Source organism: Aquarana catesbeiana, linkage group LG11 (assembly GCF_042186555.1).
Source record: "Aquarana catesbeiana isolate 2022-GZ linkage group LG11, ASM4218655v1, whole genome shotgun sequence".
Classification (NCBI taxonomy): domain Eukaryota; kingdom Metazoa; phylum Chordata; class Amphibia; order Anura; family Ranidae; genus Aquarana; species Aquarana catesbeiana.
Genome location: NC_133334.1, coordinates 74,074,709 through 74,088,178, shown reverse-complemented (window position 1 = coordinate 74,088,178; position 13,470 = coordinate 74,074,709). Strand labels below are relative to the sequence as shown.

Sequence of the window (13,470 nt, the reverse complement as noted above, 5' to 3'; positions counted from 1 at the left end):
GGGGGTTGGGAACCCTGTTATATATAAAACATGTATTTTTCTCCCTGCACCATTAGGTGTGGCTACCAAGAACCTCTTAGCAGGCGCTATGTATCTGTCTATCCAAATCAAATCAGGGTATATGTGGTAATAATAATAATAATAATAATAATAATAATGTTATTTAAGTATGGGAAATTGAAACCTGTACAATTTTTGTGATGTTTTAAAATATTCACCACCTCTATTTTTTGGCTTGTCAATTTTCAAAGGTTGAGTTCCTTGGTGTTAAAGTATGTTTTTGTTTTGGATAGAATAGGGAAGAGGGATAACCCTTATCAGGTTTTTATTGGTGTCTCTGTCTTTGCTAGGAAGATTCCCCCTCTTTATTTTTCAAGGTGGCATTCTCATATGTACTAGAAGAGACTTTTGTACTGAAACTCAATTTTAGGTTGTCATCAGCCAGTACAGAAATAGAGGAGAAATCTTACAATGGGGACACTTAGTTTGCTGACAGTTTGGGGTTTCCTCTCACTTTCCACTGTGTGTACAAGGTAGGACGTGAAGTGAAATTACAAAATAGAACATCCGACAGGGGTTCGACTATTCCTTATTCTATTTAAAATGAAAAAGAAAGTACTGGTTTCAGATATACCATACTATAAAATATCTTTTCTTGTTTTCTTCAGCTGTTTCTTGCCTTTCACTGCCAGGGGAGCGTGTAGCAGGGTGACAATGCAGCAGCACAAGTGGGAGACAGTTGTCACACCATAACAAACTGAGCCTACTGTAAATGGCAGGATCGACAGCTATTCTTTTAAGGATATTTGAGCACAACTTTTAAAATTACATTACATAAAAAAATAGTTTTAGTAATTGGGACTTTTATTTTAAAAACAACTAGTGATGATATGGACTTACTGAATTGGAATTAATCCTTAATCGCTTGCCGACCAGAGCATGCCGATGTACATTGGCAGAATGTCACTGGCAGGCACTTTAAGAAGCAGTGTCGCAAGCGCATGTGCGCCGTCGGAGGCGCCACCGCGGTCTCTGTGACCGTGACCGTGGGTCACGGAGAGGAAGAACGGGGAAATGTTTATGTAAACAAAACATTCCCTGTTCTGCCTAGTGACAGGACAGTGATCTACTGCTCTCTGAGATCGAGAGCTGTGATCTCTGTCCTGCGTGCTCAAGCCCAGCCCCCTCACAGTTAGAATAACTCCCTAGGACACACTTAACCCCTTCACTGTCCCCTAGTGGTTAACCTCTTCACTGCCAGTGTCATTTACACAGTAATCGATGCATTTTTAATCGCGCTGATCGCTGTATAAATGACAATGGTCCTAAAAATGTGTCAAAAATGTCTGATGTGTCTGCCATAATGTCCCAGTCCTGATAAATATATATATATACTAATAAAAAAAAATTAAAAATAAAAATGCCATAAAACTATCCCCTATTTTGTAGACGCTATAAGTTTTGCGCAAACCAATCAATATACGCTTATTGCAAATTTTTTTTTACCAAAAATATGTAGAAGAATACATATCTGCCTAAACTGAGGAAAAAAATAGTTTTTTTATATATTTTTGGGGGATATTTATTATAGCAAAAAGTAAAAAATACTGCGTTTTTTTTCAAAATTGTCGCTCTTTTTTTTTAGCGCAAAAAATAAAAACCGCAGAGGCCATCAAATACCACCAAAAGAAAGCTCTATTTGTGGGAAAAAAGGGACGTCAATTTTGTTTGGGTACAGCGTCGCACGACCGCGCTATTGTCAATTAAAGCGACGCAGTGCCGAATTCGCAAAAAAAGCTCTGGTCTTTGGGCAGTCAAATGGTCTGGGGCTGAAGTGGTTAAATGATTGAAAGTCTATTTTTTTCTATTAAAATAAAAAACATGTTATACTTACCTGCTCTGTGAAGTGGTTTTGCACAGAGCAGCCCGGATCCTCCTCTTCTTAGGTCCCTGGCTGGAGCTCCTGGCCCCTTACTCCTGTTGAGTGCCTCCACAGCAAGCAGCTTGCTATGGGAGCATCCAAGCCGGGCTGCAGCTCCATGTATCCAATCAGACATGGAGCTGCAGTTCGGCCGCACCCCATCTCTCTCCTGATTGGCTAACTGAGTTTGATTGATGGCTCTTTGTTTACATGGGACAGCAGCAATTGGTTGTCTATCACAGCAGGTCCACACTGACTAGAAATATGAAAGAGTCACAGTTTAACTAAGGGGCAAATACCATCACTGTCCCTGAGCCAGGACCTGTGACTGCTGGAGTTGCAGGTACCTGTGCTGAGTGTTGATGTATACTGACAGTAAGGTGTAGTATATGCCAGAGATGGAGGAGAGTTGTTAGAAATGCACATTAGGGCTTAGCTGCTGAATTTTGACAAAGAAAATTGAAAACTGCATATTAGTAACAACATAGCTAGTAACAACATAGCATAACACTGCTTAGACTGCATGTTTTAAGTAAAGGAGTAACTTAAAACTGCTGATAGAATACATGAGGGAACCACTGCTTTTAAATGTTACTACTTTTATAAAAAGAGGTTTACTTTCAAATATATTTTTGCAGACACACATCTAAAAGATTTATAAATGCATTCCTTTTAGATATACTGTATATTGGGGAGGTAATCTTTTGAACTGAAAGGTAGAATGTCATACATACAATATTTTCATTCCCCTGAATTACAGAGCTCTTTGTTAGATACTGTTGTGCACAACATGTGTAACAAGCATGGGGTCACGTAGTTGACTTGAGAACATCTTTTAGATCTCAGGATATTCTCAGGTCTGACTCTCAACTCTAAAGTCCTTCTCTAGTATGTAAAAGCTAATTAATAAATTTAACAATCATCAATATCTGGTTTGATAAACATGACTTGACAAGTGAAGGTACACCTCAAAGTAAAGCTGTCACAAGAGGAAGTTAGATATTTTTGACCTCCATTTAAATGTGTTGGTTGACTGGTTATTATGCTAACTTGCTGACTGCAATACTTTCTTAGCTTCTGACCAGGAAAGAGTGAACAGATCAATAAAGTCAGAGGAAGCCAAAAGTTCTAATCTGCATTCTTGTTCTGGATCCATGACTCTATTGACACAAATTAGTTAGTATGACAGCCTGACAACTAAGATTTTCCAAAGAAAACATCAGAATATAGCCGCCATGTTTCCTTAATGACAGGTTTATGTTAACCTGTCACCATCAAACACCCTGCCAAAGTTTCAAACTCTCTCTTGCCCCTGCTCCTTTAAGGTCCATGCTGAGAAATGCTGTAAAATATTCAGGCAGTCTCTAGCTTCTTCCACACTTTTTTTCTGATACTGAAAATGCCAATACTTTCTACAGAGAAACTGCATTTCAATTATATACACACCTTCCAAAATATAAATGGAATTGCCTTAGTGCATACACAGAGGGGTTAATTTACTAAAGGCAAAAAGACTGCACTTTGCAAGTGCAGTTGCTCCAGAGCTTAGTAAATGAGCAGACACTCTGCTGACTTCCATCATCCAATCATGTGTAAGCAAAATGCAGTTTTTTTTTTCCTTGCATGTGATTGGGTATTCTTTGCAAAGTGAAGCCTTACCTCATTTACTAAACTCTGGAACAACTGCACTTGCAGAGGGCAACTGCACTTTGCAAAGCGCAAAGTATATTTGCCTTTAGTAAATCAACCCCAGAAAGAGACACTGACCTATGAATTTGCAGCTGGGGCTGTGCAGCTCCCTGATAAGGTAATGGGAAAGGGATTGCCCAACAAATGGCATGAATGAACTGGGCACTGCCCTAGGGAACACAAACTAAAAAAATGATAAAAAAGGGGGGGGTGAGGGGGGAGTCTGACACCTAAACATTTTTTACTTTAATGAAAGGAATGTATTAAGGTAAAAAATGTTTAGGCTTTATAACCACTTTAAGACAAAAGGTAGATTTTTCAGGGTACTGACTAGCTACAGTTTAACCTTTGTTTCACAGCATTTAAATAGTTATTTTGACATTTAAAAAAAAAGGATTTTTTTTTTCTTCCCTAGTCTATGAAAAACAATGAAGCATCATCCAAAAGTGATGTGCAAAAGCTTCTGGAAATAGAAGAAAAGCAGAGGTAAGATAAACAACTACATGCACAGAGATTGTAACCAAGATCTACACAAAATGTAGTCTATTATGCTATGTTGTCAGTAACAGTTCGAGTGGACAGGTGCTTGCATTGTGCCTGATTTCTGTCTGCTCCAAGGTTTGTTTGAAGGAACCTGATATCTCTTTTAAGGTTTATTAAGCCCTATGGACAGTGCACCTGCTGTGTATACAAACACTTCCCAAGGGAGGCTGATACAAGTGGATAAGAAATATTCTCGCCTTTTTTTATCAGCCTCCTCTAGGCAGTGACAGTTTACACAAACCCTAAGGGCTTCTTCGAAGATGCTAATCTTTTTTTTTTCCATCATTCATGTATTCTGGAGGAATCTCCACAAATTATGTTATTTTTATAAAATGTTTATAAATGAGTAGAGCCACTGACCAGAGATAATATTACATTGATTTGTAGAGATTATATCATTTTAAAACTTACTGTTCTGAACTCATGTGTTTTAGTGGGTTTTTTAACCATCATAAAGCTAAAAAAATATATTTGCTAGTCTTTTGGACTCCTGTATTGTTAAAATTAAAGAGGAAGTAAACTTCCTCTGCTTACATTTACCTATAGGTAAGCCTATAATTAAGCTTACCTATAGGTAGTGTAAATATCTCCTAACCGTGTACCATTTAGGAGATATTTACATTACATGCAGCCAGTGACATCACTGGCGCATGCGCTCTGAAGGAATGGCCATGAGCACCGTTCCTTCTGAGCCCTGTGCTGTGAATGGTGGCTCCCACACGCATGCACAGGAGTGAAATCATCGTGGCCCTGGCCAGTCACAGAGCAGGGGGCCCGTGAAACTGGGTGCAAGACAGGTGAAAATGTAATTGGCTGCAGCGCTGATATTGCGGCGCTGGAACAGCTTTGTTTTAAGGTAAGTGTCATATAACGTGCTAGTATGCGATGCATAGTAGCACATTATGACTTTACCTTTCAGGAAGAAAAAAAACAAAAACTTAAATCTACCCGCTTTGAAGCATGTCCAAGCTGCCAAGCTAGATGGCTGCTTGATCCCTCTACTCCTCACTCTTCTGGGTGTCATCCATGGCTATAAGCAACATCACCCACCGACAGCACCTCCTGGTAGGGTGTAAAATCCTCAGTAGTCCACTGGCGATGACTAAGAGGAAGCCGATGTCACAGGGACCACGACGCCTAACAGAATTTTCATGCCGCTGACAAGCACATCAGCTCGGCATGGCAATGGAGAAGCCTCCCACTCACACACCCCACCAGAGACTGTCAGACACGGAGGAATCCTCCACAAGTCCCCAGCTACACATGAACACGCTGCTGACAAAGGTATGTGAGCTGCCCTGTCTCCTATACAGTCCCCCACTAAGTCTCCTTCAGTTAAAAAGCTACATGGAGCCACCATCTTAGAAAGTCAGGCTGACAAGGACACTGACAGCCATGAGGCGCTCACTGCTTTCCCTGCTTGCTCCTGCATCTGAATCCACCTTAAAAGCCATGCTGCTTTCTTTACAAACTGGGCTGCAAAGAGAATAGCGCTCCTCTATCTCACACCTTACCACCAGGCTAGATTACATAGAAGAGTGCACAGAACAAGTAGAAGAACAGCTGAGAGATGTTGCCAAAGCCCGCAATGAAATGTTGGATGCTCATGACATCCACATGGAAGAGATCTGCAAAGTAGCCGATTTAGTGCTTGGCGCAATAACATTACATTTAGGGTGCCATCCCAGAAACTGTAAAAACAAAGAGTTGGTATGATATCTTCACCAGCTGTTCCTCAAACTGCTCCCAGATCTTACTGCCCAAGACATCATGGTTTACAGAGCACACGAGATCATGAAGCCCAAGCACTTGCCTGACTTGGTCCCCGGGGATGTACTGGCTCGCATGCATTTCTACCATATTAAGGATAGACTCCTTTAAAGCCACTAGAGATGCCCGTACACCATATGTTGCTATCTCACGCTTCCAATATTTGTCAGCAGCAACCTCTCAGAGGTACAAGGAATTTGCACTGGTCACATCGGTCCTCAGAGAACGCAACATTCCATACCACTAGAGGTTCCTAACCAAATTACTTGTAGCCTTTCAAAAAGTGTGGCTAATTGACTGTTCTGACACTCCCAGGTTAGTTTGTGTGCCAAGCACGCAAACCTGTTTTCATCTGTTTTTACTGCATTCAGGTCAATAACAGTGTGTGTTTTATGCCTGTATTCTCTTTGCTATTGCTGATCCCTCAAACACGAGTATCCCGTCTGTAGACCTAAATCTATTGTACTGTCAAGCAGTAGCCCTTCTCTAGCCACTGTTCACAGCAACAATTGAGTCCTATTATAGCCCTAGTTGTCACAACTATCAAGAGGCTTAACAGCCCATTCAAAAGATCTAGGCTCTGGAGAGAAGCGATCTCCCAGTCGGACATCCTCTGCGTGCAGGAAACACATTTTGCACAACATAAAATGCCTAAGTGTTATCATAAAATGTTTCCACATCAGTTCTTTGCTAATGCTAAATTAATCAAAAGGCAAAAGGAGTGAAGATAGCTGTAAAACATTCAGTTGCTCTCCAAGTCCAACAGGTTGAGGCTAGTCTGACCGGTAGATACCTCATCCTATCAGCAACCTTTAAAGACAGCTCTCTGGTAATAGCCAACATAAGCAGTTCTACAAATCTGTTTTAGGGACATTAAAGAGGAACTGCAGTCTGCTCACGTAATTTGTAATTAAAACATCTTTGCCATTCTGAAGCTTTCCAACCACTTTGCATATTATTTTATATATACAGTACTGTGATTGTGTACTTGCCAAATATGCTGCAGAAATCTCCCTCCACTAAGTCTGGCTACAGCCATTTTAATTGTGGGCAGTTGAAGCTGCCGCCTGTTCACTTCCTAGATTTACATAGACACACAGAGGCACACCTCCAGCTTTGCGGCCCTGCAGCTCTCATCCTCCCTCTCTTTCTGGCAAACTCTCAGGAGAGTGAGAGAGGTAGCTGTGCATGATGTCATAAGCCTAGGCTAATGACCAGACAAGAAACAGGAAGTAGGCTGTATAAGGTATTTACCGGCAGAAAAAAATGTTTTATTATACGAAGTTAAAACAACAAGGCCAGAAGATTTAATAGATGGAAAGATGAAAAAATGACTGAAGGTCCACTTTAAGCAACTTTCCCAAAGACCGCATTCTTATTTGCGGCGACTTTCATGAAGAACTATATGACCCCTGGCAGGGTCAGCATGGCTTAGAGAAGGACTATACACCTTAATCTCAAATGCACAAAAGAACTATTCCAGGATTGATATGTTCTTGTCCTACAAATCTACTCTACAGTCCATTACTGCAGCCAATATTGGCATTATTACATGGTCAGACCACGCCCCAGTGACCATTACTCTGTCTACGAACCCTGCTCTGAAACCCACCATTTTGTGGCACTTAAATACCTCCCTCCTACATCAAACACGCTACCAAGAACCAATCAAATCTGAGCTTACGACTTATTTTCAAATGAACACTGACTCAGTTCAAGATGGCTGTGTGCTATGGAATGCCCATAAATGCTATATGAGAGGCCTCAAAATCGGTGCCCATGAGAAAAGAGTATGAGCTGAGACTTCCTCCAGACTTCTTGATAAGATCAGGGCAGTAGAACAGAGCAACAAGTCCAACCCCACTTATTGTGATCTAACTGAACTCCGTCAGCTCAGAGAGGAACTACAAATACATTTACAAAAAGACATTGTCTTTCATATCAAACGACTCTGCCTTAACAGGTATGTCTACGGTAATAAACCAGGGGCTGAACTGGCCAAACAGCTTAAGTGTAAAAATGCATTTACCAGATTTGCCAATATGTAGACATCCATTGGACAGTTAGTTAGCAGCCCCAAAGATATCGCTAACTGTTTTAGCAAATTCTATTCCAAGCTATATAATCTGCACACATCCCGTGTAGAGCCTGCCCCCCATGCCGAATAAATCCGACAATTCTTAGATTCCATTCACCTCCACACTATTACCACAGCTGAACTCAAAGAACTATCCTGTCCATTTTCGGAAGAAGAAATACTTCTTCTTTCACCCAAGACTCACTTATTTTTTTTACATAGGATTAAATTTAACCCCCCTGGCGGTATTCCCGAGTCTGGCTCGGGGTGGATTTTCAATACCAAAAGCGGTATCCCTGAGCCAGACTCGGGATCGCATCACAGGATCCAGGAAGAGTTTACTTACCTTGTCCCCTGGATCCTGCGATGTCTCTCCGTTGTGATCGGCGAGCCGCCGTGTCTCGCTCGATTCACAGTGCTGAGCTCCATTCCCTGAGAGCGTTGCGACGCACGGGGACGGAGTTCGGCGGCAAATTCAAAAAGTGAAACACACAGTATAGATACAGTATACTGTAATCTTACAGATTACAGTACTGTATCAAATAATTACACATCCCCTTTGTCCCTAGTGGTCTGTCCAGTGTGCTGCATGCAGTTTTATATTATAAATACTGTTCTTTCTGCCTGGATACTGGAGATTGTCCATAGCAACCAAAACTGTCCCTTTACATCAAAAGTGGCTTTAGAGCAGCTAGAAAACAGCGATAATAAATTAGAATCACTTGCAGAATTGAGTGATAGTGATTTGTGGGAAAATCCGTCATCAAACACTAAAAGTAACGAAAGTGACAATTCTGCAACTGAGCAAATTTCAGTGTTTTTTATTTGATTACAATATTGAATAATTTTTATTATTATTATATTATTATTTGTTATAATTATTTATAGTTATTTATTATATTATAATTTTTGATTTCGTTTTTCAAACTTTATCATACCCGGGATGTCTACTAGACTCTTGTTTGGACAGATTTAAGTGAGTTATTCCTAAGAATTACAGGCCCACATTATAAAACGCCAAATTTCTGTGCAAAATAATTGTACCGCTTTCAGCACCTAAAATCTGAAATAATCATACCGCCAGGGAGGTTAAAATAATGAATGAATGTTTGGTACAAATTGGGTTAATCATGGGTGAAAACACTTAAAAAAAGACCCCCTATGCCCCTTACACACGGTCGGACATTGATCGGACATTCTGACAACAAAATCCATGGATTTTTTCTGACGGATGTTGGCTCAAACTTGTTTTGCATACACATGGTCGCACAAAGTTGTCGTAATTTCCGATCGTCAAGAACGCAGTGACGTAGACCACGTACGACAAGACTAGAAAAGGGCAGGTCCGAACCAAGAGCGGCACCCTTTGGGCTCCTTTTGCTAATCTCGTGTTAGTAAAAGTTTGGTGAGAGACGATTCGCGCTTTTTCAGACTCGTGGTTTTCAGATCATTTTCTGCTGTTCAGTTTGTGCTTGTGGGTTTGTATCTGCTCTTCAGTGCATGCAGTCAGTTGGTATTGGAGTTCTCTGTGCGATCTTGTCCACTCGTTGTTGTTTTTCAGGTCGCTCTTCACAGGCCTTGCTGTTCTTCAGTGCGTTCTGTTACTTCGTTTTGAGCAGCCGACCGTTTTCTAGCCATGTTGCGTATACGTACTCCTCGTAGAGTTCGTGCTGTGTGGGGGCTTGGTGTTGGGGTCCTTACCTTGACACAAGTCCCGTCCATGAACAGGGTTGGGAGGAGTTCATGGACTAAGAATTGGTTGCTCCAGCGTGACCAGTTCTGTCATATGCCTTTGCTCCGTGAGATCCGTGAGAATAATCCTGATGATTTCAGGAACTTTCTCTGGATGACCCCGTATTTCACCGTTTGTTGGCTTTGCTGACCCCTTATATTAGCAGGCAGGATACCTGCGTGAGGCAAGCCATCATTCAGGAGCAGAGGCTCGTCGCCACCCTGCGGTACTTGGCGACAGGGAGAAGCCTACAGGACTTGATGTTCTCAACAGGCATCTCCCCCCAGGCTCTGGGGATCATTATCCCAGAGACCTGTTCTACCATCATCCAGGTCCTGCAGAGGGAGTATATTAAGGTAAGATTTTTATCCTTTAATATCACATTTTATTGTATTTAATGTTTGATAATATGTTCTATTTCTTTCCTCATTCCCTAATTACCATGATTGTAATATGCTGTAAATGTCCCCTTTGTCCTCATGCATACTGGATTTTTATGTAATTATTTTTTTTGTCCTTCATACATATTTGCCTTCACTTACCTCCTCAGCATGGTCTCCTTGCCCTATATTCACCTCATGTAGTCACTTAACAATGTGTTTTATCAGCTCCATAGTAGTGCTTTACCCTAAATACCCCCTAAAATGTTTAAAAATGTGATTTGTGCTTTAAGTTCAGGCAGAGTGCCAGAGGCTTTTTGTTTGGGTTCCCTAAATCAGTTGGAACCCTCCCTACCCCCAACTGCTAAGTCAGCTGATACTAATTCTCTATCTATCCTCAATCATCTATCTGCTGACTTTGCCAAACCCATACACACTATACCCATCTCTTTTGTGGTCAGATGTATGGATGAATTCCCCAAAGCATGTAGTGCAAAGGTCTGCCTGTATACTTTCAAATGGTAATGTTTAAAGTTTTGTTATACTATTCTTATCTTGATAGGTAATAGCAAAATGTCCAAATATGCTCAAATGTGTACAATGTGTATTTATATCTTTGTATTATGACACTTCTTACCTGTCCAGTGGTCTGTCAATAGTGTAAGTAAGGAGGGGCTGACTAGTAATACACATTATTTAGGCATTCATCTCTCAATGAAGTGGAGAGGGTTACCTGTCCAAGAGCTCCCCCCCTATAATGTTAGAAATGGCCCATGAGAGGGGGGGAATCTGATAGGTGTACCCTATACCTTGGTCTTTAAAAACTCCCTCAAATAAATGTTATCTTGATGTTGGCCAAGAATGTTTGTGTCTAATCTGCTTTCCCTGTTTATGTGCAAAATGATTAATTGTTTTTCTTGTTTGACTCCACAGTTTCCTTCCAACCCACAGGAATGGCAGACTGTGGCCTCCCACTTTGCCCAGCGGTGGGACTTTCCTAACTGCGGAGGGGCAATTGATGGGAAACACGTCCACATTAGACATGTGCACACTGAAATATTTCGTTTCGGAATTTCGTTTTCGTTCGAAAAATAAATTTATTTAGTTACTCCCGAAATTCGTTTTTATTTATTTCGTTTTTCATTAAAAATTGCTTTCGTCCGAAAATCCAAATTAAGGTCGAATCTGTCATTGAAGGCTTATGGTGTCTGTCGAATGTTCAAAGAAGATTCGACGGAGCAGCTAAACTGTACGACACCGTATAGTTTACCTGCTCCGTCGAATCTTCTTAGGACTTTCAACAGACACCATAAGCCAAAGTACGTGTGTACTTAGTTCTAGCTATTTTACTGCTCCTCCTCTTTGGTTACAATCAGCCAATAACATTCATCATCATCATTATTTTTATCTATCTTTTCTCCCCTACGTCGAATCTTTTCTCCCCTACGTCGAATCTTTTCTCCCCTACGTCGAATCTTTTCTCCCCTACGTCGAATCTTTTCTCTCTATGTCGAATCTTTTCTCTCTATGTAGAATAATCTTGGATTAATAGAGTTAAGGTTAGGCACATTCGACCACAGGTTTGATGGACACAGATTGTTATTGTCATCATCATGTCTAATCTACTATCTATATCGAACTGTTGTAGCAACAAAAACGAAAATAAAGCATTTGTTTATGTCGGATCTTTCGTTTTTCGGATTCTGCACTTTCGTTATCGTTTGTTAAAACGATAACAAAAATACCTGAAATTCGGACGAAAATGCATTCGGACAAAAACGAATGCACATGTCTAGTCCACATCATCCCACCACAAAACTTGTGGTCATACTATTTCAACTATAAGGGGTTCAATAGTATTGTGATGTTGGCGGTGGTTTCGGCTAATTACGAGTTCCTGTATGTGGACGTGGGGAAGAATGGCCGGATGTCCGATGGTGGAGTCATCACCCAGACGGAGTTCTACAGGGGTCTCCAGAATGGCAGCTTGGACTTGCCACCTCCAGAAGACAATGCGGAAGGACTCCCATTTGTCTTCGTTGCGGATGAAGCATTTGTGCTGGGGGACCATCTTATGCGGCCATTCACCCCGGACCAGAGGGTTTTTAATTATCGGCTGGCCAGAGCCATCAGGGTGGTGGAGAACACGTTTGGAATCATGGCCAGCCGGTTCTGACTATTTCTTACACCCATACACATGGCGGAGTACAAACTGAATCATATCATCCCGGCGTGCTGTGTTCTACACGACTTTTTACAGCAACATTCTGCCAACTATGCTGGCTCAATTGGGCCTGAGGCCGGAATTCCGAATGAACCAACCCTGATGGCGCTTGAAAGTGTCCGTCCTGGCTTGCCCCCCCTGAGTGCCCGTGAGGTCCGTCTAAGATACCTTGAATACTTTGCGGGTAGGGGGGCCATCAATATGCCAGACAATGTCTGAAACCTTTTTCAAATAAAAAAACATTTTAACTACTAAAATCTTTGGTGACATTTACTGCTTGTGTTTCTTTTAGCTGACCCTGACAGAAATGTGGTGAGTCCTGAAAATGGCGTGATTGTGTAACATTACAAAGCACTGTTGGGTGTTATTTACTAAAGGCAAAGACACTTTGCACTACAAGTGCAGTTGAAACTGCACTTGTAGTGCAAAGTGGATTTTACCTTAGGAAATAACACCCATTGTCACAGAAAACACCAATTAGAGCACAACAAAAGTTTTGGAGTGGTGAAACAATAATCAACACATTCTTGATTATTAATCTTTTTAATCCCAGCACGATCACATGTGCATTTGTAAAAGGTTTTTAAAACAAACCAACATGTTTGTTGTATAACAATTTTTGGGGTCACATTAGAAAAAGTAGAAATGTCCATTTAAGATAAAACAGGCATGTTTAAAACCAGGGCTTTTTTTCAGGGGAAACTTGGTGGAACTCAGTTCCACCACCTCTGGCTCAGACCCTTTGGAGCCTGCTCACCACAATCACTTGTAAACGCAGAAGTCTGGTTTCTGTGTTTACAAGTGACAGCTCTGCACTCTGTATGTAGTGCAATCTTGGTACTTGATGTCCCTTTAAGACCCTCCTACTGTTTTTGTGAAATTTGACTGAACACACCCACTATTTGATGTGATTTGGAGGGTGTGTGTAGGGGAGGGGTTTTGTGGGGCCGTGGTTAAGTTCCAGCACCTATTGTTTGAGAAAAAAAGCCCTGTTTAAAACCAACAAGAAAGACACAAATCTTGAACTTACAAAGTTCACATTAGGTAGAACTTGAAGGCAATATCAGACATGAGTATTTACAAACTGTGTTTGATATTGCGTTCAGATGGGGTGAAGCCCAGTAAAAGCCAAAT

General features: G+C 41.2%; 1 protein-coding gene across 1 annotated transcript in view; it reads left to right on the top strand.

Annotated features, from left to right (window-relative positions):
* The window catches only part of LUZP2 (leucine zipper protein 2), a 1,010,053-nt gene that overhangs the window by 508,288 nt on the left and 488,295 nt on the right, over positions 1 to 13,470 (top strand). Inside the window, exon 3 of the mRNA XM_073604551.1 lies at positions 4,026 to 4,096. Within this exon, the coding sequence (XP_073460652.1) occupies positions 4,026 to 4,096 (71 nt within the window). The remainder of the gene's footprint in view (positions 1 to 4,025; positions 4,097 to 13,470) is intronic.